General features: G+C 50.3%; 1 protein-coding gene across 1 annotated transcript in view; it reads right to left on the minus strand.

The window, feature by feature from the left end:
- The window catches only part of LRRFIP1 (LRR binding FLII interacting protein 1), a 104,029-nt gene that overhangs the window by 31,855 nt on the left and 45,821 nt on the right, over positions 1-26,353 (minus strand). The window contains exons 8-12 of the mRNA XM_060257070.1: positions 23,597-23,629; positions 19,512-19,637; positions 17,176-17,247; positions 12,655-12,825; positions 8,905-8,997 (exon numbers count right to left, since the gene is read on the minus strand). Coding sequence (XP_060113053.1) covers positions 8,905-8,997; positions 12,655-12,825; positions 17,176-17,247; positions 19,512-19,637; positions 23,597-23,629 — 495 coding nt within the window. The remainder of the gene's footprint in view (positions 1-8,904; positions 8,998-12,654; positions 12,826-17,175; positions 17,248-19,511; positions 19,638-23,596; positions 23,630-26,353) is intronic.

Genomic DNA, 26,353 nt, shown 5'->3' on the forward strand with positions numbered 1-26,353 from the left:
AAGAGGGTGAGCCAGCAGGCAGGCAAGAGGTCTACGGCGCTTGTGCTCCTGCTGCCGCCACTGGGCCTTGCCTTGTTTTGGACTTCCTGGACTGTGGCCTGGCTTGTTGTCTCTGGGATCTGCCCCACTGGACCCCAGGACCCTTGTGGGCTTTGTGCCTCCCTTGGGGAGCTGCCTCCACCCGAACCCACCCCAAGCAGCTCAGTCCTCCTCCTCCCTTCTGTGCAGGCGCAGTTGGGGCTGCTGTGGCTTCCCTCTTTGCAGCCTGGCAGTGAGGAAGAGGCTTCCTTTCCTCAGTCAGCACCAGGGAAATGATCTTCTGGGCAAGTTGAGGGCCAAGAAGACAAACGGTGAATTCTTCACAGCTTGCAAAGACCTCTGCATGTGGGGATGAGCAGAGAAAAAAGAGCCCTCTTGCCTCCTGTTCCAGGCAGAGACTTGCCTCTACACAATGCTACTGCTCAGTCCCTTCTGGAGATGGCCTTGGCTGGCCTGCCGTGAGCATCTACCCAGAAGTCCCCTGTGGAGGGAGTCGTCTCTCTGGGTCTGGCTGCGAAACCTCTGCAGGCCAAAAGACATCAGGTCATCCCTGGCTCTTCCATGGGCATTTATCACTTGGATGATTTTATGGGGCTTCATTTGGGCCCCTACAAGCTTTTGATCAAAGGCTCCTTAGAAAGCTTGAGAGTCATGGAGTAAAAGGACAGGTCCTCTTGTGGATCAAAAACTGGCTGAGTAATAGGAAGCAGAGAGTGAGTATAAATGGGCAGTCTTCGCAGTGGAGGACGGTAAGCAGTGGGGTGCCGCAGGGCTCGGTACTGGGTCCCATGCTCTTTAACTTGTTCATAAATGATTTAGAGTTGGGAGTGAGCAGTGAAGTGGCCAAATTTGCGGATGACACTAAATTGTTCAGGGTGGTGAGAACCAGAGAGGATTGTGAGGAACTCCAAAGGGATCTGTTGAGGCTGGCTGAGTGGGCGTCAACGTGGCAGATGCGGTTCAATGTGGCCAAGTGCAAAGTAATGCACATTGGGGCCAAGAATCCCACCTACAAATACAAGTTGATGGGGTGTGAACTGGCAGAGACTGACCAAGAGAGAGATCTTGGGGTCGTGGTAGATAATTCACTGAAAATGTCAAGGCAGTGTGCGTTTGCAATAAAAAAGGCCAACGCCATGCTGGGAATTATTAGGAAGGGAATTGAAAACAAATCAGGCAGTATCATAATGCCCCTGTATAAATCGATGGTGCGGTCTCATTTGGAGTACTGTGTGCAGTTCTGGTCGCCGCACCTCAAAAAGGATATTATAGCATTGGAGAAAGTTCAGAAAAGGGCAACTAGAATGATTAAAGGGCTGGAACACCTTCCCTATGAAGAAAGGTTGAAACGCCTAGGGCTCTTTAGCTTGGAGAAACGTCGACTGCGGGGTGACATGATAGAGGTTTACAAGATAATGCATGGGATGGAGAAAGTAGAGAAAGAAGTACTTTTCTCCCTTTCTCACAATACGAGAACTCGTGGGCATTCGATGAAATTGCTGAGCAGACAGGTTAAAACGGATAAAAGGAAGTACTTCTTCACCCAAAGGGTGATTAACATGTGGAATTCACAGCCACAGGAGGTGGTGGCGGCCACAAGCATAGCCACCTTCAAGAGGGGGTTAGATAAAAATATGGAGCAGAGGTCCATCAGTGGCTATTAGCCACAGTGTGTGTGTGTGTGTGTATATATATATATATATATATATTTGGCCGCTGTGTGACACAGAATGTTGGACTGGATGGGCCATTGGCCTGATCTAACATGGCTTCTCTTATGTTCTTATGTTCTTATGATATGTTTTTGGAATAAATGTGTGTACTTTGGTCTGTAACTGTTGGTATTTTTACTTCTGCCCCTGACTTAGTGCTCTAAACTTCCTTTGGAGGTTGCTGACCAACCACAGGGGCCTGGGGCACTAGCCATACGGAAGACGAGCTCCAGACTTTGAAATCATCATGCGGGGGCTGGGGGGAGAGCGGCTTTGGGTCGAAGGCAAGCATCGGCGGTCCCGTTCAAGCGCCCTGAGCCAGATTCATCCCTGGGGCCTCGGGGGGGGGGAGGAGAGGGCAGAGTCTTGCCCTGGGGACGGAGCTGAGTCAAGGCCCCAGCAGGAGTCTCCTCTTGAGGCTGACCCTGGTTCAGGAGCCCTTGAGGGAAAACAGCTGCAACTGCCTGGTGCCTCCAGTAGGGTGGCCAGACCGTCCCGGTCTCCCGGGACATTCACGGATCTGGCCACCCAATCCCGGATCCCGGGCTGCCTATACCGGGACCATTAAAGGTCCCGGTTTAGGCAGCCCAGGAGCCGGTGGGCCGCGGGCGCGGGCGGGGAAGGCGGGGAGTGAGGGAGGGAGCGTCCCTGCGCCTGCGCAGGGCCCCTGCGCACGCGCAGGGACGCTCCCACCCTCACTCCCCGCCTTCCCCGCCCGCGCGCGGGGCCCGGCGGCAGTGGTGGAGGCCTCTCCGTGGCCTCCGCTGGTCGCTGGAAGCCCTCCAGAGACTCTGGAGGGCCTCCAGCGACCAGCGGAGGCCGCGGAGAGGCCGCGGGGCACCCGGCGCTGGTCCCGGAAGGCCTTCCAGAGCCTCTGGAAGGCCTTCGGGGACCAGCGCCGGCCAGCGAAGGCTTCCCCGCGGCCTCCGCTGGTCCCTGGAGGCCCTCCAGAGTCTCTGGAGGGCCTCCAGGGACCAGCGGAGGCCGCGGGGAAGCCGCGGGGCACCCGGCGCTGGTCCCGGAAGGCCTTCCAGAGGCTCTGGAAGGCCTTCCGGGACCAGCGCCGGCCAGCGAAGGCTTCCCCGCGGCCTCCGCTGGTCCCTGGAGGCCCTCCAGAGTCTCTGGAGGGCCTCCAGGGACCAGCGGAGGCCGCGGGGAAGCCGCGGGGCACCCGGCGCTGGTCCCGGAAGGCCTTCCAGAGGCTCTGGAAGGCCTTCCGGGACCAGCGCCGGCCAGCGAAGGCTTCCCCGCGGCCTCCGCTGGTCCCTGGAGGCCCTCCAGAGTCTCTGGAGGGCCTCCAGGGACCAGCGGAGGCCGCGGGGAGGCCGCGGGGCACCCGGCGCTGGTCCCGGAAGGCCTTCCAGAGCCTCTGGAAGGCCTTCCGGGACCAGCGCCGGCCAGCGAAGGCTTCCCCGCGGCCTCCGCTGGTCCCTGGAGGCCCTCCAGAGTCTCTGGAGGGCCTCCAGGGACCAGCGGAGGCCGCGGGGAAGCCGCGGGGCACCCGGCGCTGGTCCCGGAAGGCCTTCCAGAGGCTCTGGAAGGCCTTCCGGGACCAGCGCCGGCCAGCGAAGGCTTCCCCGCGGCCTCCGCTGGTCCCTGGAGGCCCTCCAGAGTCTCTGGAGGGCCTCCAGGGACCAGCGGAGGCCGCGGGGAGGCCGCGGGGCACCCGGCGCTGGTCCCGGAAGGCCTTCCAGAGCCTCTGGAAGGCCTTCCGGGACCAGCGCCGGCCAGCGAAGGCTTCCCCGCGGCCTCCGCTGGTCCCTGGAGGCCCTCCAGAGTCTCTGGAGGGCCTCCAGGGACCAGCGGAGGCCGCGGGGAAGCCGCGGGGCACCCGGCGCTGGTCCCGGAAGGCCTTCCAGAGCCTCTGGAAGGCCTTCCGGGACCAGCGCCGGCCAGCGAAGGCTTCCCCGCGGCCTCCGCTGGTCCCTGGAGGCCCTCCAGAGTCTCTGGAGGGCCTCCAGGGACCAGCGGAGGCCGCGGGGAGGCCGCGGGGCACCCGGCGCTGGTCCCGGAAGGCCTTCCAGAGCCTCTGGAAGGCCTTCCGGGACCAGCGCCGGCCAGCGAAGGCTTCCCCGCGGCCTCCGCTGGTCCCTGGAGGCCCTCCAGAGTCTCTGGAGGGCCTCCAGGGACCAGCGGAGGCCGCGGGGAAGCCGCGGGGCACCCGGCGCTGGTCCCGGAAGGCCTTCCAGAGGCTCTGGAAGGCCTTCCGGGACCAGCGCCGGCCAGCGAAGGCTTCCCCGCGGCCTCCGCTGGTCCCTGGAGGCCCTCCAGAGTCTCTGGAGGGCCTCCAGGGACCAGCGGAGGCCGCGGGGAGGCCGCGGGGCACCCGGCGCTGGTCCCGGAAGGCCTTCCAGAGCCTCTGGAAGGCCTTCCGGGACCAGCGCCGGCCAGCGAAGGCTTCCCCGCGGCCTCCGCTGGTCCCTGGAGGCCCTCCAGAGTCTCTGGAGGGCCTCCAGGGACCAGCGGAGGCCGCGGGGAAGCCGCGGGGCACCCGGCGCTGGTCCCGGAAGGCCTTCCAGAGGCTCTGGAAGGCCTTCCGGGACCAGCGCCGGCCAGCGAAGGCTTCCCCGCGGCCTCCGCTGGTCCCTGGAGGCCCTCCAGAGTCTCTGGAGGGCCTCCAGGGACCAGTGGAGGCCGCGGGGAAGCCGCGGAGCAGCCGGCGCTGGTCCCTGGAGGCCTCCAGAGGCCAGCGCCGGTATCGGAGAGGCCCGGCGCTGGTCCCTGGAGGCCTCCAGAGGCCAGCCCCGGCAGCTCCCTCCCTCCCTCGCCGCGAGGCCGCCGCCGGAGGACTCCCCGCCGCCGCCGCCGCTGGATCCGCCGCCCTGGATTAAGGTAAGGGGGCCGAAAGCGGGGGGGGGGCGGGGGGCGGCCTTCCTTTCTTCCCTCCCTCCTCCCTTCCTTCCTTCCTTTCTTCCTTCCTTCCTTCCTTCCCTCACTCCCTTCCCTTCCTTCCTTCCTTCCCTCCCTCCTCCCTTTCTTCCTTTCTTCCTTCCTTCCCTCACTCCCTTCCCTTCCTTCCTTCCCTCCCTCCTCCCTCCCTTCCTTTCTTCCTTCCTTCCCTCCCTCCCTTGCCTTCCTTCCTTCCCTCCCTCCTCCCTTCCTTTCTTCCTTCCTTCCTTCCCTCCCTCCCCCCTTCCTTCCTTCCCTCCCTCCCCCTTCCTTCCTTCCTTCCCTCCCTCCCTCCCCCTTCCCTCCTTCCCTCCTTCCCTCCTTCCTTCCTTCCTTCCTTCCTTCCTTCCTTCCCTCCCTTCCTCCCTCCCTTCCCTCCCTTCCTTCCTTCCTTCCCTCCCTCCCTTCTTCCTTTCTTCCCTTCTTCCCTTCCTCCCTTCCTTCCTTCCTTCCCTCCCTCCCTCCTTATGTTGTTATGTGATGCAGAGTGTTGGACTGGATGGGCCACTGGCCTGATCCAACAGGGCTTCTCTTATGTTCTTATGTGACGCAAAGTGTTGGACTGGATGGGCCACTGGCCTGATCCAACAGGGCTTCTCTTATGTTCTTATGTGATGCAGAGTGTTGGACTGGATGGGCCACTGGCCTGATCCAACAGGGCTTCTCTTATGTTCTTATGTGACGCAGAGTGTTGGACTGGATGGGCCACTGGCCTGATCCAACAGGGCTTCTCTTATGTTCTTATGTGACGCAGAGTGTTGGACTGGATGGGCCACTGGCCTGATCCAACAGGGCTTCTCTTATGTTGTTATGTGATGCAGAGTGTTGGACTGGATGGGCCACTGGCCTGATCCAACAGGGCTTCTCTTATGTTGTTATGTGACGCAGAGTGTTGGACTGGATGGGCCACTGGCCTGATCCAACAGGGCTTCTCTTATGTTGTTATGTGATGCAGAGTGTTGGACTGGATGGGCCACTGGCCTGATCCAACAGGGCTTCTCTTATGTTGTTATGTGATGCAGAGTGTTGGACTGGATGGGCCACTGGCCTGATCCAACAGGGCTTCTCTTATGTGACAATACTGACTTTGGTGGACCCAAGCACTGATTCAGTGTAAGGGAGCTTTGTGTTTGTGTCTTCTAGTGCAATTTTGTTCTCAGATCCTGTATTTACTTCATCAGTATATGGGATAAGGCACTTTCTCAACTGTGCTGCATAATGCAGCCTATTTATTTTGTCCTGTTGGCTCTGTTGGCTCTATCTGCGCCACCTTCATCACTTTCGGGGTGTGGATCCCCCAGTGGAGTGGTCTCCCGACTCCCTCCGCCGGCTGTTTCTGATAGCCCTGCGCCCCCTCTTTCATTTGATATGTGTCCCGTGCGGGTGCCACCCTCCCGCCGGGAGATGCCGCAAAATGAGCCCCCTTGAGGCTTATGGCGGCAGGGCTCGGGGGAAGCGAGCTAGACTGCTGTTCTTTTGAGGGGTTATAGAGTGTTTCGAGCCCGTCCCTGTGGCATCGGTCCCATCATTGTGGGGCCCAGGGGGCCGGCGCAGCGGCACGCTGAAGCAGCCTGTCGGTCACTTCCAGGTTCCTGTCCTGCATCTTGACCGGTGTTATTAGTGACAGGCTGCTTCGGTGTGCCGCTGCGCCGGCCCCCTTGGTCCCACAACGATGGGACCGATGCCACAGGGACGGGCTCGAAACACTCTATAACCCCTCAAAAGAACAGCAGTCTAGCTCGCTTCCCCCGAGCCCTGCCGCCATAAGCCTCAAGGGGGCTCATTTTGCGGCATCTCCCGGCGGGAGGGTGGCACCCGCACGGGACACATATCAAATGAAAGAGGGGGCGCAGGGCTATCAGAAACAGTCGGCGGAGGGAGTCGGGAGACCACCCCACTGGGGGATCCACACCCCGAAAGTGATGAAGGTGGCGCAGATAGAGCCAACAGAGCCAACAGGACAAAATAAATAGGCTGCATTATGCAGCACAGTTGAGAAAGTGCCTTATCCCATATACTGATGAAGTATATACAGGATTTGAGAACAAAATTGTTTCCGGCGGTGATATTTGGGGGATTTTTGGGGACGTCACAGGAAGTGCTGTGAAGTCACTTCCTGTTTCCGGCAGGTGACGCGGGGGAAATGATGTCACAGGAAGTGATGCCACTTCCTGTTTCCGGTGGTGGCATGACATCACCGGAAGTGACGTCACCGGAAGTGACGTCACTTCCTGTTTCCGGCACACCCCCCCCCCCCCAGTGTCCCTGGCTGGCCTTCAGACATTATGGTCACCCTAGCCTCCAGGTCTCCTCAAAGAGGCTGGTTCTGAGCATGCCCACAGGGTGGGGGGAGCCTCCGATCCCCCGAAAGCGACAGTCGCAAGGAGAGCAGTCTCAAGGTTGATTTGCACCCAAGGGTGCAGCTGTGGACAGGCTGAGGAACAGTCACAGCTGCTATTCCCAGTGGACCGTCCTTCACGGCAGTACGAAGGGGGTCAGACGCATTGAGCCATCTGCAAGACGCTCCCAATGGGACCCGCTGTCTCAGAAGCAGCACGTAGATCTCTGGGGGGCGCAAGGGTGGCTGCAGGAATACAAGCCCCAGCACCCTCCAGTCCTGCCGTTCTGGGACCAGGACTGGTGGTCAGAGAAGCAGAAGAACCTTCTCCAGACTCTTTCCTGGGTCTTGTCTTAACCCAAATTGCTCTCACGTTCCCAGCATGTTCACAAAAAAAAATGGCTTAGAGTTAGAGGAAGGGGGAGTTGGAAGGAGCATGATCAACATGAGACGTGCAGAAGACACCCTGTGAATGCCAGGAAGCAACAAAATCTTGAAAGAACTTCTGATGAAGGCTAAGGCAGGAAGTGCCAAAGCAGGATCGCAGCTGAAGATCAAGGGGGCTGCTGGGGAAGTCCTCTCTCTAAGGCGGACAATAAAGAGACTGAAACGGTTCAAGATCTTCTACTCCTTGACAGAAGGTGGCGGGGACTGGGGAAGCCACCCAAGACGGAGCTAGAAAAGACCCCTAAAAGGAAGGAGGTCTTGCTGGCGGCCACCAAGAGCAAGCGAATCCATGCCATACTCTTCTTGGCATTTGTGCTCCTGGAAGTCATGGCAACCTCGGGGGAGTGCCTCCCCACCCCACCGGGGGGCCTGGAGGATCTTCAGGGAGGTGGCTGAACCAAGCCTGCCCCTGTCTCCTGCCTCTGGTGCTCCAAGGAGGTCTCTCATCATCCCAATGCTTGCCAGAATCGACCCCGCTGAGCTTCCAAGGCTACCAAGTTTGCCTGGGCTCATGCTGTACAGTCCCCCATGACTCCAACGCGTGGCTGGGAAAGGTGGGCAAGGAAGGAAGCTGCCGGGAAGAAAGCTGGTTCCTTTGAAAGGGGGTGCTGGAGGAGGAGGAGAGTTTTACGGATATGGTGGACTGCCAAAAAGGCAAGGGGGAGGGAGGGATTTATACCAAATGAAGCCTGAGCTCTCCCTAGAAGCTGAAGTCACTAGATTGAGGCTCTTAGGCCTTGGCACCCCACGGGAAGACACCAGAAAAAAAATGGCAGGCAGAAGGAAGGAAGGAAGGAAAGGGGTGGATCCCATCAAGGGAAGCTCCTCCACAGCAGCCTCCAAGGCCTGAGAATGGCTGTCATGAACCCATCAGGCATCCCGAGGTCGGAAGCAGCGTGAAGGCACTGGGCACACCTGCACGCCACTCTCCGAAGGTGGGACCCTGCAGACAGAGTGGAAGTTCTGACAATCAGAGAACCAGAGCACCGAAGGATGTTTTGTGAGAAGCAAATGCACTGCGGCATCTTTGAGCCGTGCAGAAACCCCTCCAGCACATCCAGCGCCCATCCCCATCATAACCTTCTAGACTGTCTGAAATGCCACAGCATCTCCAGCACAGATGCAGAACACCAGAGATGGGCTCAACACAGGAGGAGGATATTTCATTGATAGTTTGTGTGTAGAAAAGCCACCATAAGAAGAAGATGATATTGGATTTATATCCCGCCCTCCACTCCAAAGAGTCTCAGAGCAGCTCACACTCTCCTTTCCCTTCCTCCCCCACAACAGACACCCTGTGAGGTTGCTGGTATGTCTGGATGAGAATGGAATCAGAGATTAGGTTGTTCTGGCTTCTGCTGTTGCACCAAACTCTTCCCACTGCATTTACTTTGGATGAAAAATTCAGTGGATCACAGATTATCTGCATTTTTTCCAGACAACACATCATTATTTTCATAGTGCTGAGAATTGACTTACTGCAAGTAGTTCTTCTCTTTGCTTCAAAACTTCTTTGACTTCCATGAATTGAAATTGCAATAAACTATGAGCATGTTTTTCTCTTTCAAAATCCTACAAGCAAACATTTTACAATCATCATTAAAGTAATTTTTTGTAGAATATTCCATAATTGATTGACACAGGGGAATTAAAACATATATCTTCAGTTCAGACATATACAAACCGCTCTAACGGTTAGGAAGTTCTTCCTAATCCTAGAATCACAGAGTTGGAAGGGACCTCCAGAGTCATCTAGTCCAACCCCCTGCACAATGCAGGAAACTCACAAACACCTCTCCCTAAATTCACAGGATCTTCATCGCTGTCAGATGGCCATCTAGCCTCTGTTTAAAAACCTCCAAGGAAGGAGAGCCCACCACCTCCCAAGGAGGAAGCCTCTTCCACTGAGGAACCGCTCTAACGGTTAGGAAGTTCTTCCTAATCCTAGAATCACAGAATTGGAAGGGACCTCCAGGGTCATCTAGTCCAACCCCCTGCACAAGGCAGGAAACTGACAAAGACCTCCCCCTAAATTCACAGGATCTTCATCGCTGTCAGATGGCCATCTAGCCTCTGTTTAAAAACATCCAAGGAAGGAGAGCCCACCACCTCCCAAGGAGTAAGCCTGTTCCACTGAGGAACCGCTCTAATGGTCAGGAAGTTCTTCCTAATCCTAGAATCACAGAGTTGGAAGGGACCTCCAGGGTCATCTAGTCCAACCCCCTGAACAATGCAGGAAACTCACAAACACCTCCCCCTAAATTCACAGGATCTTCATTGCTGTCAGATGGCCATCTAGCCTCTGTTTAAAAACCTCCAAGGAAGGAGAGCCCACCACCTCCCGAGAAGGAAGCCTGTTCCATTGAGGAACCGCTCTAACAGTCAGGAAGTTCTTCCTAACGTTGAGCAGGAAACTCTTTTGATTCAATTCCAACCCACTGGTTCTGGTCCTACCTTCTGGGGCCACAGAAGACCAACCAAGTTTTACCCCAGGCACCAGCTTTTGCCTGCATGCACATTTCTTCGGACACAGCACAAGGGAAATTACTGATCCATACATAGAGGACAGAGGATGAGCAGTAAATGAGCATTCAGCAGGATGGAGAGATTCCAGAGATGCAGGGACCAAACAGGAATAACAAGCTTACTTTATATGGTTACCATTTGTTTGGGTTTAATTCCTGGGGAATGTACAATGAAGGAAATGTGTCAAAATTGGAGATGGATCAGCAGATGGATCCTTTTCTTTTTCTTTTCGATTTTCAAAGCTTTATTGAAAATTCAGACTTAACAACGTTTTATCAGAGTAAAAACCACATATTAAGTTGGCATTACAAGAAAATCAAAATTTTGTAACCATCAAATATATTTTAAGTTATCCAGTCTGCCTATACGTTATTACTATTTTTCCAAGCAACCAGCAAATTACGTTAACAGCGTCATGCATATGGATCCTGAATTGTGGGATGCTGAGGGTAATTAGCAGAGACCCTGCTGTTAGCATCTTGGGTGGATATCACAGAAGAGTCTCGGTCCACAGTATGTCTCCCGCCATGTGTTATTTTTCTTTCTGAAACGTTTCACATACAACATAATTATTACTGTCTGGCTGTGGGTCTCTTATGGTGTTACTGGAATGGTTGGTGTGAGGTTGTTTTGATTCTCACACTGAGGCCACTGGAAGCTGCCCGAGAACCCAGGCCTCTGCTCCCCCCCACCCCCAATTCTTTTACACCGCCTGGAGAGAGTGGCTGGCTGGGAAAGTCCTTCACGTGGTCTCTGGAGAGAAGGAGATGAGGGCCCTGTGAACTGCTGCAGGCAGAATTATGTCTCTGAAGTTCCACCGGGCGGGGGTGGAGTGGGGAGGCCCTGTGAATTGCTGCCTGAAGAATTATGCCCCTAAAGTTCAGGGGGGTGGGTGGGCGGGGGGAAGCACGCGCTTTTCTGAAAATACTTAGTGCCATTTGTAGATTTTAGTTTCATTCCTGGCAAGATCTCTGTATGGAAGGGACTGAACGAGTTACATATCAATAAAGCTTTGCCTATGTTTTCATAAGCAGAAGTATATCCGAGTGTTACTTGGCAAGGCCTCAACGCCTCAACATCCCAAAAGTGAAGGATACATATTAGCTCATCAGTCTCCAGTTCTGACATATTTATTTCCTTCATTATGTTTTCTCCCTGGATTTAAACCCAAGCTAATGATGATCATATAAACTAAGCTTGTTATTCCTGTTTGGTTCTTGAATCTCTTAAATGTCTTTGTTATGCTGTTTGCTAATTTACTGCTCATCTTCTACCTATATGTACATATGTATTTATTTATTATTCATTTATTTGATTTATATCCTGCCCTCTCCGCCGAGGCGGGCTCAGGGCGGCTCACAAATCTGAGGTCACACAGTTCCATTGTGTGACCAAATAAAATAAAACAACAATAAAAACACAACAACAACAATTTTTATTTATATCCCGCCCTCCCCGCCGAAGCAGGCTCAGGGCGGTCAAAAGCTTAGATCCAAAACATGTATGGACTGGTGATTTCTATTTCACTGTATCTAATGAAGTGTGCTTGCACCCAAAAGCTTATACCTTCTGTATAAACAATGTATTTATTTGGACTGGGGTAGGAAGGAGAGGGAAGGGTACATGAGATGGGAGAAGGAAATTATAGTAACATAAAAAACATATACTTCAAGAAAGAAAAAAACTATTTCTCCAATTAAGGTCTTAAAGAGTAACTATTTTCAGAACTCCAAATTAGCACACCCTAACTATTTACACAGTATATTAACCCAAAAGCTTATACATTGAATAAAACTTAGCTGGTGCCACTGGACTCAGGTTCTATTCTATAAATCAGAAAGGGCTGGCATTCTGACGAGTTGTAGTGCTATTTAAGTTGGACTAATTATGTGTAAGTTTGCATCTATGAATGCAAATAGGCACAAGTAAATTTTGTCATTTGGGGGGGGTCCCCTGTAGGCAGCTGCCGTTATTTATTATATTATATCTAAAATCAGATTTTTGGACAGGCCTCCCCTGCTTGCATGGGGCTCAGGCAGTTCACAACCATTTAATACAATAAAGTATAAAAACAAATTAAAACCATAAATATGCAGTATTTAAAACATTCCAAACATTCCAATACTTTCAAACAAGATGGCATTGCTAGCATTCAGTCATGGGGGGGAGGCAGATGCAACACACGGTCGCTGGCCTCAACCAAAGGCCTGGTAGAACATCTCTGCCTTACAGGCCCTGCAAAACTTTAGCAGATCAGACAGGGCATGGATGTCACTCAGCAGAGAGTTCCACCGGGCTGGGGCCACGGCGGAGAAGGCCCTGGCCCTAGTCAGCTAGATATCTAGCTTGGGTGAAGCAGGGCCTTACCTATATGAGTAGGCCATGCTCACATGCTTTATATATTGTGGAAGAGACCACAATCCACAGTGGGCCTTTTCCCTAGTTCAACATTTAGTGGGGGCTGGCCTATATATAAAGCCAAGGCTTCATCTACGCCTGGTCACAAAGCTCTTGGGGGCAATGACATCACAGCAATATTTAAATAAAGGCCAGGGAGGACTCTGCTCCACATTCATACAGTATCTATTATTTTAAGAAGGCTTAAAAAGACACATAACCTGAGTGGAAATATTAGCATATAATAGAAAGGTTTAAAAAAGCCTCACTCAGTTTCCTCTGATGGCCTCACTTGCTGAGACTGACCTTGTTTTTCTCTTCATACTGTCTTCTGGATTCTGCCAGCTGTTCTTCCAGTTCTAACAAGGCATCCTTTAAAGCATCTACTTGGTACATGAAATTTGTCTTCTCATTGTCTAGCTGAGCATTTGAAAGCATAGCCTTCTTGTACTTCTCCTCAACTTCAGCTAGGGAGTCCTATGGAAAGAAAGACTTAGGAGATCAAGTAGGGCTTGCAGTGGATCTACCACGTCCAATGCCAGAAGAGCAGTGGTTTCCTTGAACTTATCTGACGTCTGTGAAAAAGATTCATTGGAGTTGGACCAGCTCTTGCCAATGTCAAAAGCTTAGATCCATAAAGTGGTTAGATTCTCACCGATTTTTTTTTCTAATCCAGTGACATTACTTTCCGTAATAAGAGCTATTTTAGAAGTGTAAAGGTGCCTTTGTGCATGCATTTTCCTTGCTGCATTGAATGCGAAGAAACCAAGAAACTGCAGAGAAAATTGTTTGTGCAAAGGAAACTGGGGTAGGGGGATAAGAAACTGATTTAACAGAAGAAGAAGATGAAGATATTGTATTTATATCCCGCTCTCCACTCCGAAGAGTCTCAGAGTGGCTCACAATTTCCTTTACCTTCCTCCCCCACAACAGTCACCCTGTGAGGTGGGTGGGGCTGAGAGGGCTCTCACAGCAGCTGCCCTTTCAAGGACAACCTCTGCCAGAGCTATGGCTGACCCAAGGCCATTCCAGCAGGTGCAAGTGGAGGAGTGGGGAATCAAACCCGGTTCTCCCAGATAAGAGTCCGCACACTTAACCACTACACCAAACTGGCTCTCCTAGAGAGAAGCAAAAGCAATTTATGATTCTGGGATGTAAATTCTACAGAAAGGGTATCTGGGGAGAGGAGGGCGCCCTGGCAGATTCCCAGAGCCTGGTTTGTCATGTAAGTGTTGACAGATCTGTAGGGAATGGTTACAAAAGTGCCATTAAACACAACACTAGTCAGATATTTTGCTGACCAATATTCAACCTGAACTTTCCTAAATCCAACCAGCATAAGCCATTCTATGTAAATCTACAGCATCAGATAATGCTAATTCCAATGTATAATGTAATTTTGTTCACAGTGCAAATGACAGAATGTTTTATGACAATATGTTATTGACAAATGTTTTCAATATTGTTAGCTTTAACACCAAATCTGCTGATTGGACTTAATATTCTCACTGCATGAATAAAGTTCTAATGACCAAATAATAATCTTACGTTTTCTTCAACGTTTGTGGTCTCACTCTACATTTATCTCTTATTGTTTTCTAGTTTCGCACTACTTCTAGCAAACACACACACACACAAAGTAAGCTTAGGGAGCAGCAATTTGTAGCCCTCTCTCTACTACTGGGCGGGCAGGCAGTTGTGTATGCGTGTGTGGAAATTATGGTATTTAAATTCCCCAAATATACCAGATAGCACACCTTTTGGCGTCAAGTGAGGGATCATTCATTTTCTGTATTCAAGCTGCTTCCAGCTTAGGATGGACTTCTGAATTAATGACCCCCAGAGCTGTCTCTCATCAGCAGCCTCGTTCGGGTCTTGCAGCCGGAAGGCCCTCATGGCCTCTTCCTGTATGAAGCCACCCTCACCTTCTGCTTGACCTTCCTTTCTTCCTCACTGCCTCAAACTTTCCCTATCATCATCGTCTTTCCTAGGGAGTCTTGTCTCCTCATGATGTGCAATAGTCTCAGTTGAGTCTCATTTCGCCTTCTAAGCATGAGTTGATTGGCAATACACTTATTTGTCTTTTTGGTGCTATATATGTAAAATTCTTCTCTGACTTGATGCAAGTTGGGGGGAGTCCTCCTTCCAATCTGAGAAAGACCAGGGTGCAGGACCAACCAGGCCACTGAATATGATGTGGCACTGGCTGATTCGCTAGCTGTTCCAGACTACCAGGAAATTAAATCTAGAATGTGTCCTTTTCAAGTGCTGGATACAATACGGCCACAGTGGGGTGCAGTATCTAAAGAGTCAGACTACAATATGAGAAATCCAGGTTCATCCCACCCCCCACCCCCATTCTGCCACGGAAGCTGGCTGGGTGACCTTGTGCCAGTCACACACTTGCAGACTAACCCACCTCTCAGGGGTGTTGTGAGAATAAAATGGAGGAGAGGAGAAGGAGGTATGCCTCTCTGGGTCTCCACAGTGCGGGGGGGGGGGGGAGACTATTATTATTATTTATTAGATTTGTATCCTGCCCTTTCTGCCGAAGCAGGCTCAGGGCAGCTTCCAGGGGTCAAGATATCCATCACATAATCTTGAAGAGACGCATGGAAGCAATGGTGGCCAAAAATCCTGTGTCTGACCAGACAAGCCGGCTTCCACATGGTTCCTGAAACCACCGAGGAACAGCATCCAGTGGGCTCTCGAAACCAGACCAGAGAGCTCGGTACGTACAGGAAGGGCTGCATCAACGCGTAGTTCTTGTGGTCCTTTCTGACATGCCCGGGGAAATGCTGTTTGCCACTTTGGGCTGAGGAAGCAATTTTTCTCCAGGCCAGTTAGGCAAGGGAACCTGGAGAGTTTTTTTGCTATCCCCTGGGCATGCATCAAGGGTCACTGGGGACACGCGTGTGTGTGTGGAGGGGGAGGTGTTTGTGAATTTCCTGCATTGTGCAGGAGGCTGGACTGGATGACCCTGGCAGTCCCTTCCAACTCTATGATTCTTGTGGCAACCATTTCGGGGTTGGTTTTGCCTCCTGAGTGGGTGGTCAGCCATATTGGAGTGGTGCTGACCTCCCACTGTCAACATTCCAAAGGAGCCCACAAGCTCAGAACAGATGAAGTCTACAGCAAAGAGCTGAGCTGCAACTGGCCCATCAGAAGGGAAGACTTTTTTGGGTTGACACACTGACTGCCAGCAAAGGAGCTGATCATCAAAGCCGGACTGCTACTCACACCCAGCCTGCCTCAAGAGAGACTCAGAGAAAGCAACACCCGAACACCAGTGATCATCACCAACAGCTCATAACTGAAGCCATTCCAATGCTCCTTCCTTCCTTCCTTCCAGAATCCCTGGAACTGCCCCACCCCGCCCCCCCACGATGGCCAATCCATGGCTCTTCAACTCCCTGGGTCCAGAGCAGGCTCCTCGAGGACTGGAGGCACCACACTCTGTTCTCAGGCAGGGGCAGCCACACCCATCCAGGAAGCCATTTTACTACTTGTAAATTTTCACTGAAACATCATCTTGCTTATGTGGCTGCACCTCTGACCATCCCTTCAAGCATTACTTTTAGCTGCTATTCTGCTCCAGGCACGAAGAGAAGAACTGCTTTTTCTGACTGGATTTACACCTACCTTTCTGCATTCATATGAACATATGAAGCTGCCTTATACTGAATCAGACCTTTGGTCCATCAAAGTCAGTATTGTCTTCTCAGACTGGCAGCGGCTCTCCAGGGTCTCAAGCTGAGGTTTTTCACACCTATCTGCCTGGACCCTTTTTTGGAGATGCCGGGGATTGAACCTGGGACCTTCTGCTTCCCAAGCAGATGCTCTGCCACTGAGCCACCATCAGTATTGTCTACTCAGACTGGCAGCGGCTCTCCAGGGTCTCAAGCTGAGGTTTTTCACACCTATTTGCCTGGACCCTTTTTTGGAGATGCCAGGGATTGAACCTGGGACCTTCTGCTTCCCAAGCAAATGCTCCACCACTGAGCCACCGTCCCTCCCGGCCAAAGATTTACTGATGACAGAATTCAGTCTCTGCCTAGGTTCCTCCCCCCCCCCCCCCCACACCACCTTGCAACTTCCCCCCTTAAGGAAGACTCTCAGTTTGATCTCCAGAGTGACTCACAAAAGCTCATCTAGAAAGAAATGAGATTAGCCTGTGAGATGTGACTGGGCTTTTGTTTCATACTGACATTCTGTGGCACAGAATTTTAAGAGGGGCATGCAGGCATGAATTTGAAAAGATTCTGCAGGTTGTCTCACACTTTCCTAAAGCCAGTCAGTTCAACGATAATATTTTTGAAATGTAAGAATTCCGTTAAATTAGACACACTTTTCAAGGTAGTATGAAGCATGCAAAAGCAAAAGCAATGTTATACGCAGTCTCCACACACTGGTCTCTGTTTTTAAAAAAAATCAGAATTCAAGACAAAGCAAGAAGTACATTCCAAAAAAGCAAGGAACAGCAGTTTATCTTCCATGGAACAAAAATGGCAGAATTGCAAATATGCAGTTAGACTGAAGAGATGTTATAAAGCCATCTTTTTATTATTTTCTTAAAAACAAAATTTCAACTAAAACTGAAACCTAAAGGGAAACACTACCATTTCATATTAAAATCCAGCTTTATTTCTCTCTTTGATGCAGTTCTTTCAGCATTTGTTGTTCCATGGCAACCCATTCCATGATATAAAGTTGTTATGCAGTTTCAGACCTCTGAAAGGCAATGCGTGAGTGAAATTCCACTCATCTCTTCTTACTTTCCTGAATGTTTAGCCAAGGTTAACAGCACACTCTACAGCTAGCTTGTACCTTCATTTCCTTCAATCCCTGCATGTATTTTCCTTCTACATCCTGAATCTGGTCCTTTAACTCACTGATGTCCTGAAGATTGCAAAAACATCATGTCAAGAAAACCGCTGAATTACCACTTAGCAACGGGAGACAAAAGAGCAATTTTCTATTCATTCCTTTTCAGATGACATTTAGTGTAATAAACATTTATATCATATATTAAAAGCTTTAGCCCAGCAGAGTAACATAGCTCCATTGGTGGCAAGCCTAAGAACATCAGGAGAGCCCTGCTGGGTCAGACCAGGGAGGATCCATCTAGTCCAACCTCCTGTTTCACATAGGGGCCAACCAGTTCCTCTGGAGGGCCAACAACAGGGCAGAGAGGCTGAGGCCTTTCCCTGAGAAGAACGTCAGGAGAGCCCTGCTGGGTCAGACCAGGGAGCGTCCATGTAGTCCAACCTCCTGTCTCACACAGAGGCCAACCAATTCCTCTGGAGGGCTAACAACAGGGCAGAGAGGCCGAGGCCTTCCCCTGAGAAGAACATCAGAGGAGCCCTGTTGGTTCAGACCACTGAGGGTCCATCTAGTCCAGCCTCCTGTCTCACAAAGGGGCCAACCAGTTCCTCTGGAGGGACAACAACAGGGCACAGAGGCTGAGTCCAGCCTCCTGTCTCCCACAGGGGCCAGCCAGTTCCTCTGGAGGGCCAACAACAGGGCAGAGAGGCTGAGGCCTTTTCCCTGATTTTGCTTCCTGGCTCTGGGATTCAGAAGGTTAGTGCCTATGCATATGGCGGTCCCCCACAGTCACCAGGGCTACTAGCTACTGACAGACCTCTCCTCCATGGCTCTATCTAAAAGGACATTAAAAGAGCCCTACTGGATGAGACCAACAGTCCATCTATTCCAGCCTCCTGTCCCACACAGTGGCCAAGCAGTTCCTCCGGAAGGCCAACGACAGATCAGAGAGGTCGAGGCCTTCTCCTGAGAAGAACATCAGAAGAGCCCTGCTGGGTCAGACCAGGGAGGGTCCATCTAGTCCAGCCTCCTATCTCACACAGTGGCCAGCCAGTTCCTCTGGAGAGCCAAAAACAGGGCAGAGAGGCCGAGGCCTTCCCCTGAGAAGAACATCAGAAGAGCCCTGCTGGGTCAGACCAGGGAGGGTCCATCTAGTCCAGCCTCCTGTCTCACACAGTGGCCAGCCAGTTCCTCTGGAGAGCCAAAAACAGGGCACAGAGGCCGAGGCCTTCCTCTGATGCTGTCACCTGGCTCTGGGATTCAGAGGCTTAGTGCCTCTGAATGTGGAGATTCCCCTCAGTCACCATGGCTAGCAGCCACTAACATCCTCCATGAATCTATCTATTCTCCTTTTTAAAGCTGTTTATTCCTGTGGCCATCACTAGCTGGTGGCAAATTCCACATTTTAATCATTCTCTGTGTAAAGAAGTGTTTCCTTTTGTCCATCCTGAACCTCCTCCCCATCAGCTTCACTGGATGCCCACAAGTTCTAGAATTTTGGGAGAGGAAGAAAAATTTCTCTTGGTCAACTCTTTCCAACCCATGCATAATTCTAGACACATCTGTAATGTTCCCCCTTAGTTGTCTCTTTTCCAGACTGAAAAGTCTCAGAAGGGGACTCTTCAGCCTTCTCTCCTAGGGAAGGGGCTCCAACCCCCTCATCATCTGGGTTGCCCTCCCTCCTCTGGACTTTTCCCAGCTCTGCAATGGCCTTCTGGAGATATGGTGAACAGAACTGCAGAAGATGATGATGATATTGGATTTATATCCTGTCCTCCACTCCGAATCTCAGAGTGGCTCACAGTCTCCTTTACCATGCCCCCCGCCACAGCAGACACTCTGTGAGGTAGGTGGGGGCTGAGAGGGCTCTCACAGCAGCTGCCCTTTCAACGACAACCTCTGCCAGAGCTATGGCTGACCCAAGGCCATTCCAGCTGGAACAAGTGGAGGAGTGGGGAATCAAACCTGGTTCTCCCAGGTAAGAGTCCACGCACTTAACCACTACACCAAACTGTGCACAGTATTCCAAATGAGGCCACACCACAGATTTATACAGGGCATTACAATATCAGTCATTTTATTCCCAGTCCCTTTCCTAATAACCCTTTTGTCTTTTCCCCCACTACAGCACACAGGGCTGACATTTTGATTGAGTGACCCACTACCACCCCAAGATCTTTTCCCCTCCCGGTCTTAGCAAGTCCAGACCCCATTAGTCTATTCCTCAAGTGGGGAGTTTTTGTCCCAACCTGCTTGTAATGTTGAAAGAGCTGTGTTCAGACCTTGCTGCTCTATGGTACAGTGGTCTTATTAGCGTCCACTTCTAACCAGCATCTTACCTTGATTTCTCTAATCGATGCTTCCGTGTCAATGGAAATGGAGGTGTCTCCACTGCCCCGCCGTGAAGAGCTTCCGCCCAGGGAGGCCAAGGTAGCTGCTGACAAACTTGACACAGTGCGAACCCCCTGGAAGTACATGGTGTTAGGTCACAGTCATTAAACAAGGCATTGAAAACGTGCCATTTGTTTCCAAACTTTTAAGAAAGCAGCTGAACTAAGAAACAAGTTTTACTAATTTATTTTCACATAAACAACAATAACTCAGTGTGAATCAGCACCAGCAAGAAGCCAATCTTGGGCTGGGACCGCCCTGCCTGAACTTGGCCCTCACCATGGCTGACCTCCAGAACTTCCCCGTCTACATTAACCAGGTCTATTTAAGTGAGTTCTCTGATACAGGATCAACCCGGTGAAAAAAAAGATTCTCTCACAGTCCCAAACAATTCCTGCTCTCTGGACCAATGTTTTCTCTGTTCTTTCCTTGGTCCACACCTTTTCAAAAGATAAAGTGTTGAACTCCAGTGCCCCTTTTTGACCCACTAGCTAGGACTAATACTTGTAAATGGAGATGCTAGATTTGATAAGGCAGGGGCCTTTACCTATATTTCCACCAGAGGGTACACTCTGATCGTTTTCCTGGCTTCATTCTCCATCTCTGACTGCATTTGTTCATTTGTGTTGTGAAATCCCTATGATAGCCATCATTCACCTCTACAGCAGGAACTGAACCTGGGATTAAAAGTGACATGGGAAGACGTTTTTTCTAGGGTTAGGGCCAGGGAATGGTCCCCTAAATTGATGAAGTGATTCCTGTCAATCCAGTGTGGAAGGACATAAGGAATAGGACTGCTAGAATGCATCCTAAAAAATTTCTTCCATTGCAACCATTCTTTACAGTCCCTACTTCACTTGTTAGAAAAGGACTATGGACTTCTCTGCCATGACAGATTCTGTAAAATACTGAAGAGAATGAAATCCCAGCTGTTATCCAGCCTTCACAGAACAAATTCTCATCTCATTCTAATAGTTTTAAAAGTGATAAGTAAATTATGGTTTTATATGTTTTATTGAATTGATTGTTTTTATGATGTTGTAAGCCGCCCTGAGTCCGCTTGCGGGAGGGCGGGATAGAAATGTAAAGTAATAAATAATAAAAATAATAATAATAATTCTTCTGTGATATTTACAGACCAAACAACAACTTACTAAATATAGTTGGGTTAAAGAAAAGGATCTGTCAGTGGGATTCACACACATTTTGGCATCTGGAAAACCACAGTAGTAGAAGCCATTCTGCTTCTACTGGTTCAGTACCCCTTATGGACTAGGAGAAATACCCAAATCTCTTTGCTTGAAGGCCCTCCTCTCATCACAAATCTTGTCCATTTGGAACACTGGGATCCTGTCACCACCGGGATCTTCACCTTCACCCTGTCAAGACTGGGAACGGCTGAGAAATGCCCTGTCCTTACTGGGTCCCTGCTCAGCTCTTCAGTTGAACACTGCTTGGTGGGCTCCAGTTTTAGCTGTTGTGCTGTGTTTACTGCACCACTGATAATTCTGGCAAAATCCCAGATTTATGGCATAAGGCTATAATTGTTCCCATTCATCAGAAAAGAGCACTTGATCTACTACTAGCTAATTATCGCCCCATCAGTTTACTCTCAATTCCAGGAACACTGCACAGTGTTCATCTCAAATCTAAACTTTGTGAATGGATGACAAATCCTTCTGTCACAGGACCAGAACAAATCCCTTTCCAGGAGGGGTTGCCTATGCTTCAACATGCCCACACGCTTTCTTTCTTTCTCTCTTGGCAGAGAAGCACAGCTCTCTTCGGAGGAAGCCGCCATAGAAAGTTTTTTTGATCTGCGTGCTGCATTTGACCTGATCTCTCTCCTGCATCTCTGGAACAAACTGAACACCAAGACGACTATTTCTGATCACATCCTTGTACTCTACATCCTCTGCTAAGGTTTGATGTCCTGCCACTGGAAACTATTCCAGTCCAATTCCAGTAACAAAATGCATCCAACAGAGAGGCATTTGGGCCCCTGATCTTTTCAATCTACATCTATTTGCCCTTCCTCTCAAGCTGACAGAAGCTCCCATCCCCCTAAATATGATCCTCATCCCCTGCTGCTGCTGCCGCTCTGAGCCCGCTTCGGTGGGGTGGGGCGGGATATAAATCAAATCAAATGAAAAGGAAATGACAAGAGTGGGGCTGAAACATTCCCTCTGTGCAATGGTGAAATCCTGGCAGGACAATCCTAGGAATGTCAGTCAGTCTTGGATAAGTGATGGACACTTCACTTAGTCTGCGACCCCATTTCTCAAACATCCCAACTAGATGTCCTCAAAAGGCCCTCCTTCAATCACAGCACAGAGGCCACATTCCCACTGCTGCCCCCCTTTTCGTACTTGGGGAACACGACCTTTCGTCAGAGCATCTTGTAGCCACCGAGGGACCTATCCTCCCTGAAGTTATCTCATCCCCCTTTAAAAACATCTGAGCTGATGGCCACAACTATGTCTTGTGGCAGTGAGTGCCACAACTTAAGTATGAACAGTGCAAAGAAGTATTTCTTCTTCTTCTGAATCAGTTCTCCTCATTTTTGCTGGATGCCCCTGAATTCCAGCAAAGCAGCCCTTCATGAAGTAACATACTATGGTTTTATCAATTGCTTAATGTTTTATACTAATATTGTTTTATAATAGATGATTGTATTTTAGGATGTTAATATGCTGTTAGCCACCCCGAACCTGTTCGCAGGGAGGGTGGGATACAAATAGAAATAAATTTCTAGCACAAAGTGTAGAACTCCCCCCCGTCCCCCCAAAAAAGAATTCTGTCCAAGGCCTTCTCTGCCTCCATGCAGTGGAATGGACTCCTCCCTCCCTCCCTCTGTGAGCCAGCGCTGGCTGACCGATCTGAACTCGGCCTCAAAAGCACAAAGCCTACTTGCGAAGGGAGCAAAAGACAAGCACTGAAATGATTTGCCAATGTTGTACGGATCATTTTGGCAGCCATATGGTGGTAATTCTCACGTTTCAATGAGAGTATTTGCTTCCTACATACTTAGGGGGAAGTTCTATTCTTTCCCTCTTGTTACTTGTCAGATTGTTTAATATCAGGGCTTATGCTGCTAGTAGCATCAGTACCATCTGTCTGGATAGTCATTGGGCCCATGTGGACAACCAAATTCCATCATTTTAATTGTTTTCTCTGATGCCTCTTCTTTTGAAATTCATTGGGATACTTTCCCCAAAATTTTACATTTCATCTGCTTCAACACTGGCATCTCCTGAATACCATTTTTATGGTGATATACAAATAAGTCATTAATTCCCTATGTCTTCGTGCATAGTGTTGCTTGTGCTAAGGATAACATTCCATTTTTGAACTTATTTCAAGCAATATGCTAGCATTTCACCTGCTTTTTCTTCTGATTCCCAATATAATTGTTGAATGGAGGCTAGATGAAATTCTGTCTGCTGAATGGATCTCACAGACTTCACATTTTAAGAAGGCTGTCGTAATGATCTGGGACTGGATTGTCTGCAAATGTTTTATACTACATCCTCTATATTAAAACAGTAAAATAACACTTAAAATGTATATATAAATATCTGACTGCACTAGAAACATACCCACAAAAACACATCTACAGCTATGGGGGAGGGGCCAGTGAGAATTTACGGGGAGGGGGTCCACCTAAAGAAACTAAAAAGTCTTTGCCAGCTGGGGGAGGACAAGGTCAGAGGGAGTCAGAAGGATCTTGCGGGGAGGGGAGGATTGCAGATTTCTGGAACCCCCACTGAGAGTGCTCGTCCTTGGGTTGCCAGCCATCGTAGGGCCTCAGACCCCTGCGGGACCCTGAGGTCAGACCCCCAGAGATGATGACTGGGTGTAAGTGCAGGTTCCTAGGGGAGAAGGCATGCTGGCCCCAAGCTGTTCTTCAGGGCTTGGAAGGCCAACGGCAGCCACTTGAATGGAACCCAGAAAGTGGAAGAAGACCGGAGGAATAGATGATCCCTGCAAACCACTCCAGTCAACAGACAGACATCTCTGCATTCTCTCTTACCCGCTCAAAGTCTTTGTCTGGCCGCTCTTCCACCTGGGTATGAAAGAAGAAACCACAGTTAGGTGGCAGTAGGAGGAACCATTTCCCTTTCCGGCAAGCATCGTATCTCCTCCTTAACCCCACTGCGCCTGTCTCCATTAGCTTTGTGGAGCGATGTATTTAAGAAGATGAAGATATTGGATTTATATCCCACCCTCCACTCCAAAGAGTTTCAGAGCGGCTCACAATCTCCTTTCCCTTCCTCCCCCACAACAGACACCCTGTGAGGTGGGTGGGGCTGAGAGGGCTCTCATAGCAGCTGCCCTTTCAAGGACAACCTCTGCCAGAGCTATGGCTGACCCAAGGCCATGCCAGCAGGTGCAAGTGGAGGAATGGGGAATCAAACCCGGTTCTCCCAGATAAGAGTCCGTACACTTAACCACTACACCAAACTGGCTCTCTTACCAGGCAGTCAGCTCAAGAATGACCACAATATGCTCTTGCATAGACGATGCCCTTGTAGCCAAGGAGTCATCGAAACGGTCCCTCATGTTCTTCTGGACTGCTCTTTCTATAGCAGTCCACGAGCAAGATACCTAGGTGCACTGCTCTCCGACCATCAAGGCCTTTCTGACAATGCTTTTTACTCCACGGGAAACACAACTTTGTCACTACTCATGTTGCGTGCTTTTTACAGGTTGCGATCCAAATCAGAGAGGCTTTTACTCATGCATAGCCCACAGCTATTTTATGTCATTTAACTTTTGCTGATTTTTAAGGTTTTATTATATTTTATAGTGTTACTGTTGGTTTTAAAGTATACTGTATTCTCACATTAATGCAAATAAAGGTCATCTCTCTCTCTCTCTCTTGCATATTAACAAATGGCCATTTTCTGTCACTCTTCCACATTTAGGTGTGCCCTTTTTTGTTTAATTCAGAATTAAAAGAGTTCAGTCCAATTAGGCAGGTGGGGGGGCAGGCTGAACTGGGACAGGAGGCCTGGGAAAAGAGAAAGAGGCAAGAGCAATGGTGCTCCTCCCTCCCTCCTTTGGGGGAGACTGCTGCCAAGTGCAAAGCAAGTGTTCCATATATGGCTTCTCTGACCAAGCCAAGGCCCACTAGCTGGGGTGGGGGGTGAGCCTCTAGAGGCCCATCACTCTCCTAGACAGAAGCTGCCAGCCAAGAAAGTGCGAGAGGCACAGGAGGGAACACACAGGTCCCCAAACTGTGGTGCTGACCAATGTTCCCTCTGTGCTCCACAGCATTGTGAGCAAAAATTCAACCTTGTGTGTGTGTGGGGGGGGGGGGGGGGACTAGTAGCATTAAAATTGTGAGTGAGCCTACATTTGACTATAGCACAGTCAAGCTGGAATGCATCCAGAGGAGGGCAACAAAGATGGTGAGGGGTCTGGAGACCAAGTCCTACAAGGAAAGTCTGAAGGAGCTGGGCACGTTTAGCCTGGAGAGGAGACAAATGAGAGGTGATCTGATCACCGTCTTCAAGTGCTTGAAGGGCTGTCCTATAGAGGATGGTGCGGAGATGTTTTCTGTGGCTCCAGGAGGTCAGAACAGAACCAACAGGTTGAAATTAAATCAGAAGAGTTTTTGGTTTGTTTTTATTGGTAATGTTTTATAGATAATTATTTTGTTTTCATTTGTTCTTACTGGTATGAAGATATAACATTTAATGTAAGAACTTTCCACTTTGACTGTTAATGTGGCTTTTACTCCTTAAATGCTAAGGGGTTAAGCTCCAAGAGCCCTACGGCAGGAAGGCAGGCAGGCCCTTGGTCAATGCCGCTCGTCTGGGGGCTTCCGAATGAAGGTGAGCTTAGTAAGTCACAGGAGAGAGGCAGGCCCGCCCATCACAAAAGCCACCAGTCTGGTGAATTCCCAAAGCGGAAGGGTGTTGTTGGCATCCTGTGGGGGAAGAGGCTGGCCCAGGGGTCACTCAAGGGAGTTGCCATCCACCTTGAAGAATGATGGGAATTCACCAAGCCTTTAGAAGCGGCCATTCCGGACAGACACCCTCTGAAGGGAGCAAAGAGCTAGATGGGGAAAGTAACTGGGATGGCCTCAACCTCAGACAATCCTTCCAGAATATCTAAGTAGATTTACCTGCCTCTCTTAGGGGCAAAGGATGTGTTTATCCATCTCCCTCCCTCTGACACTCAGGGGCTGTTGCTCCAACGCAGTGCAGCACTTGCATTCAGATGTGCTTAAACTGTTTTCCTGACATTTGAGTCCTCTGGTCTCTGCACCCACATGTCCACAGAGCACAGACAAGAGGCAGAAGAGGCCGGCCTGCCTGCCTTGTGGGCAGAACCTCTACAGCCAGAAAGAATTTGGCTCAGGATTTCAGGCCACTGGGCAGCACCTGACATCATCGTGCTGTTTGCAGCAGCGGAGATTAAAGAGAAAGGGAAAGCAGTGTGGAGAGAGCCCAAGTCCTTGCTGAGGGCCAGCAGCTTGAGATGGAGACCAGTGAACCAACCCCCATTTCCACTGCAAATAAGGACTTTGCACAACTGGCATCATTGTTTTTATTGTTAACAATAAGCCGGAGCAGATGAGCCAGGCAGTGTACAAATTTTGAAGAAAAGAATAAAATGTCTTCAGAAACTTATATTTACATTCTTTGACTGTCAGACAGAAATGCTATGAACTGACTGTTCAGCTTAACCCTTAGAGACACACACTGTAGACAGAAAGGGAGACCAAGATGCTCCATTCCAGCTGCAGCCTCCAGTTTAATCTTGGCTCTGTCCACTTGTC

This window comes from Heteronotia binoei, chromosome 16, assembly GCF_032191835.1.
Source record: "Heteronotia binoei isolate CCM8104 ecotype False Entrance Well chromosome 16, APGP_CSIRO_Hbin_v1, whole genome shotgun sequence".
NCBI lineage: Eukaryota > Metazoa > Chordata > Lepidosauria > Squamata > Gekkonidae > Heteronotia > Heteronotia binoei.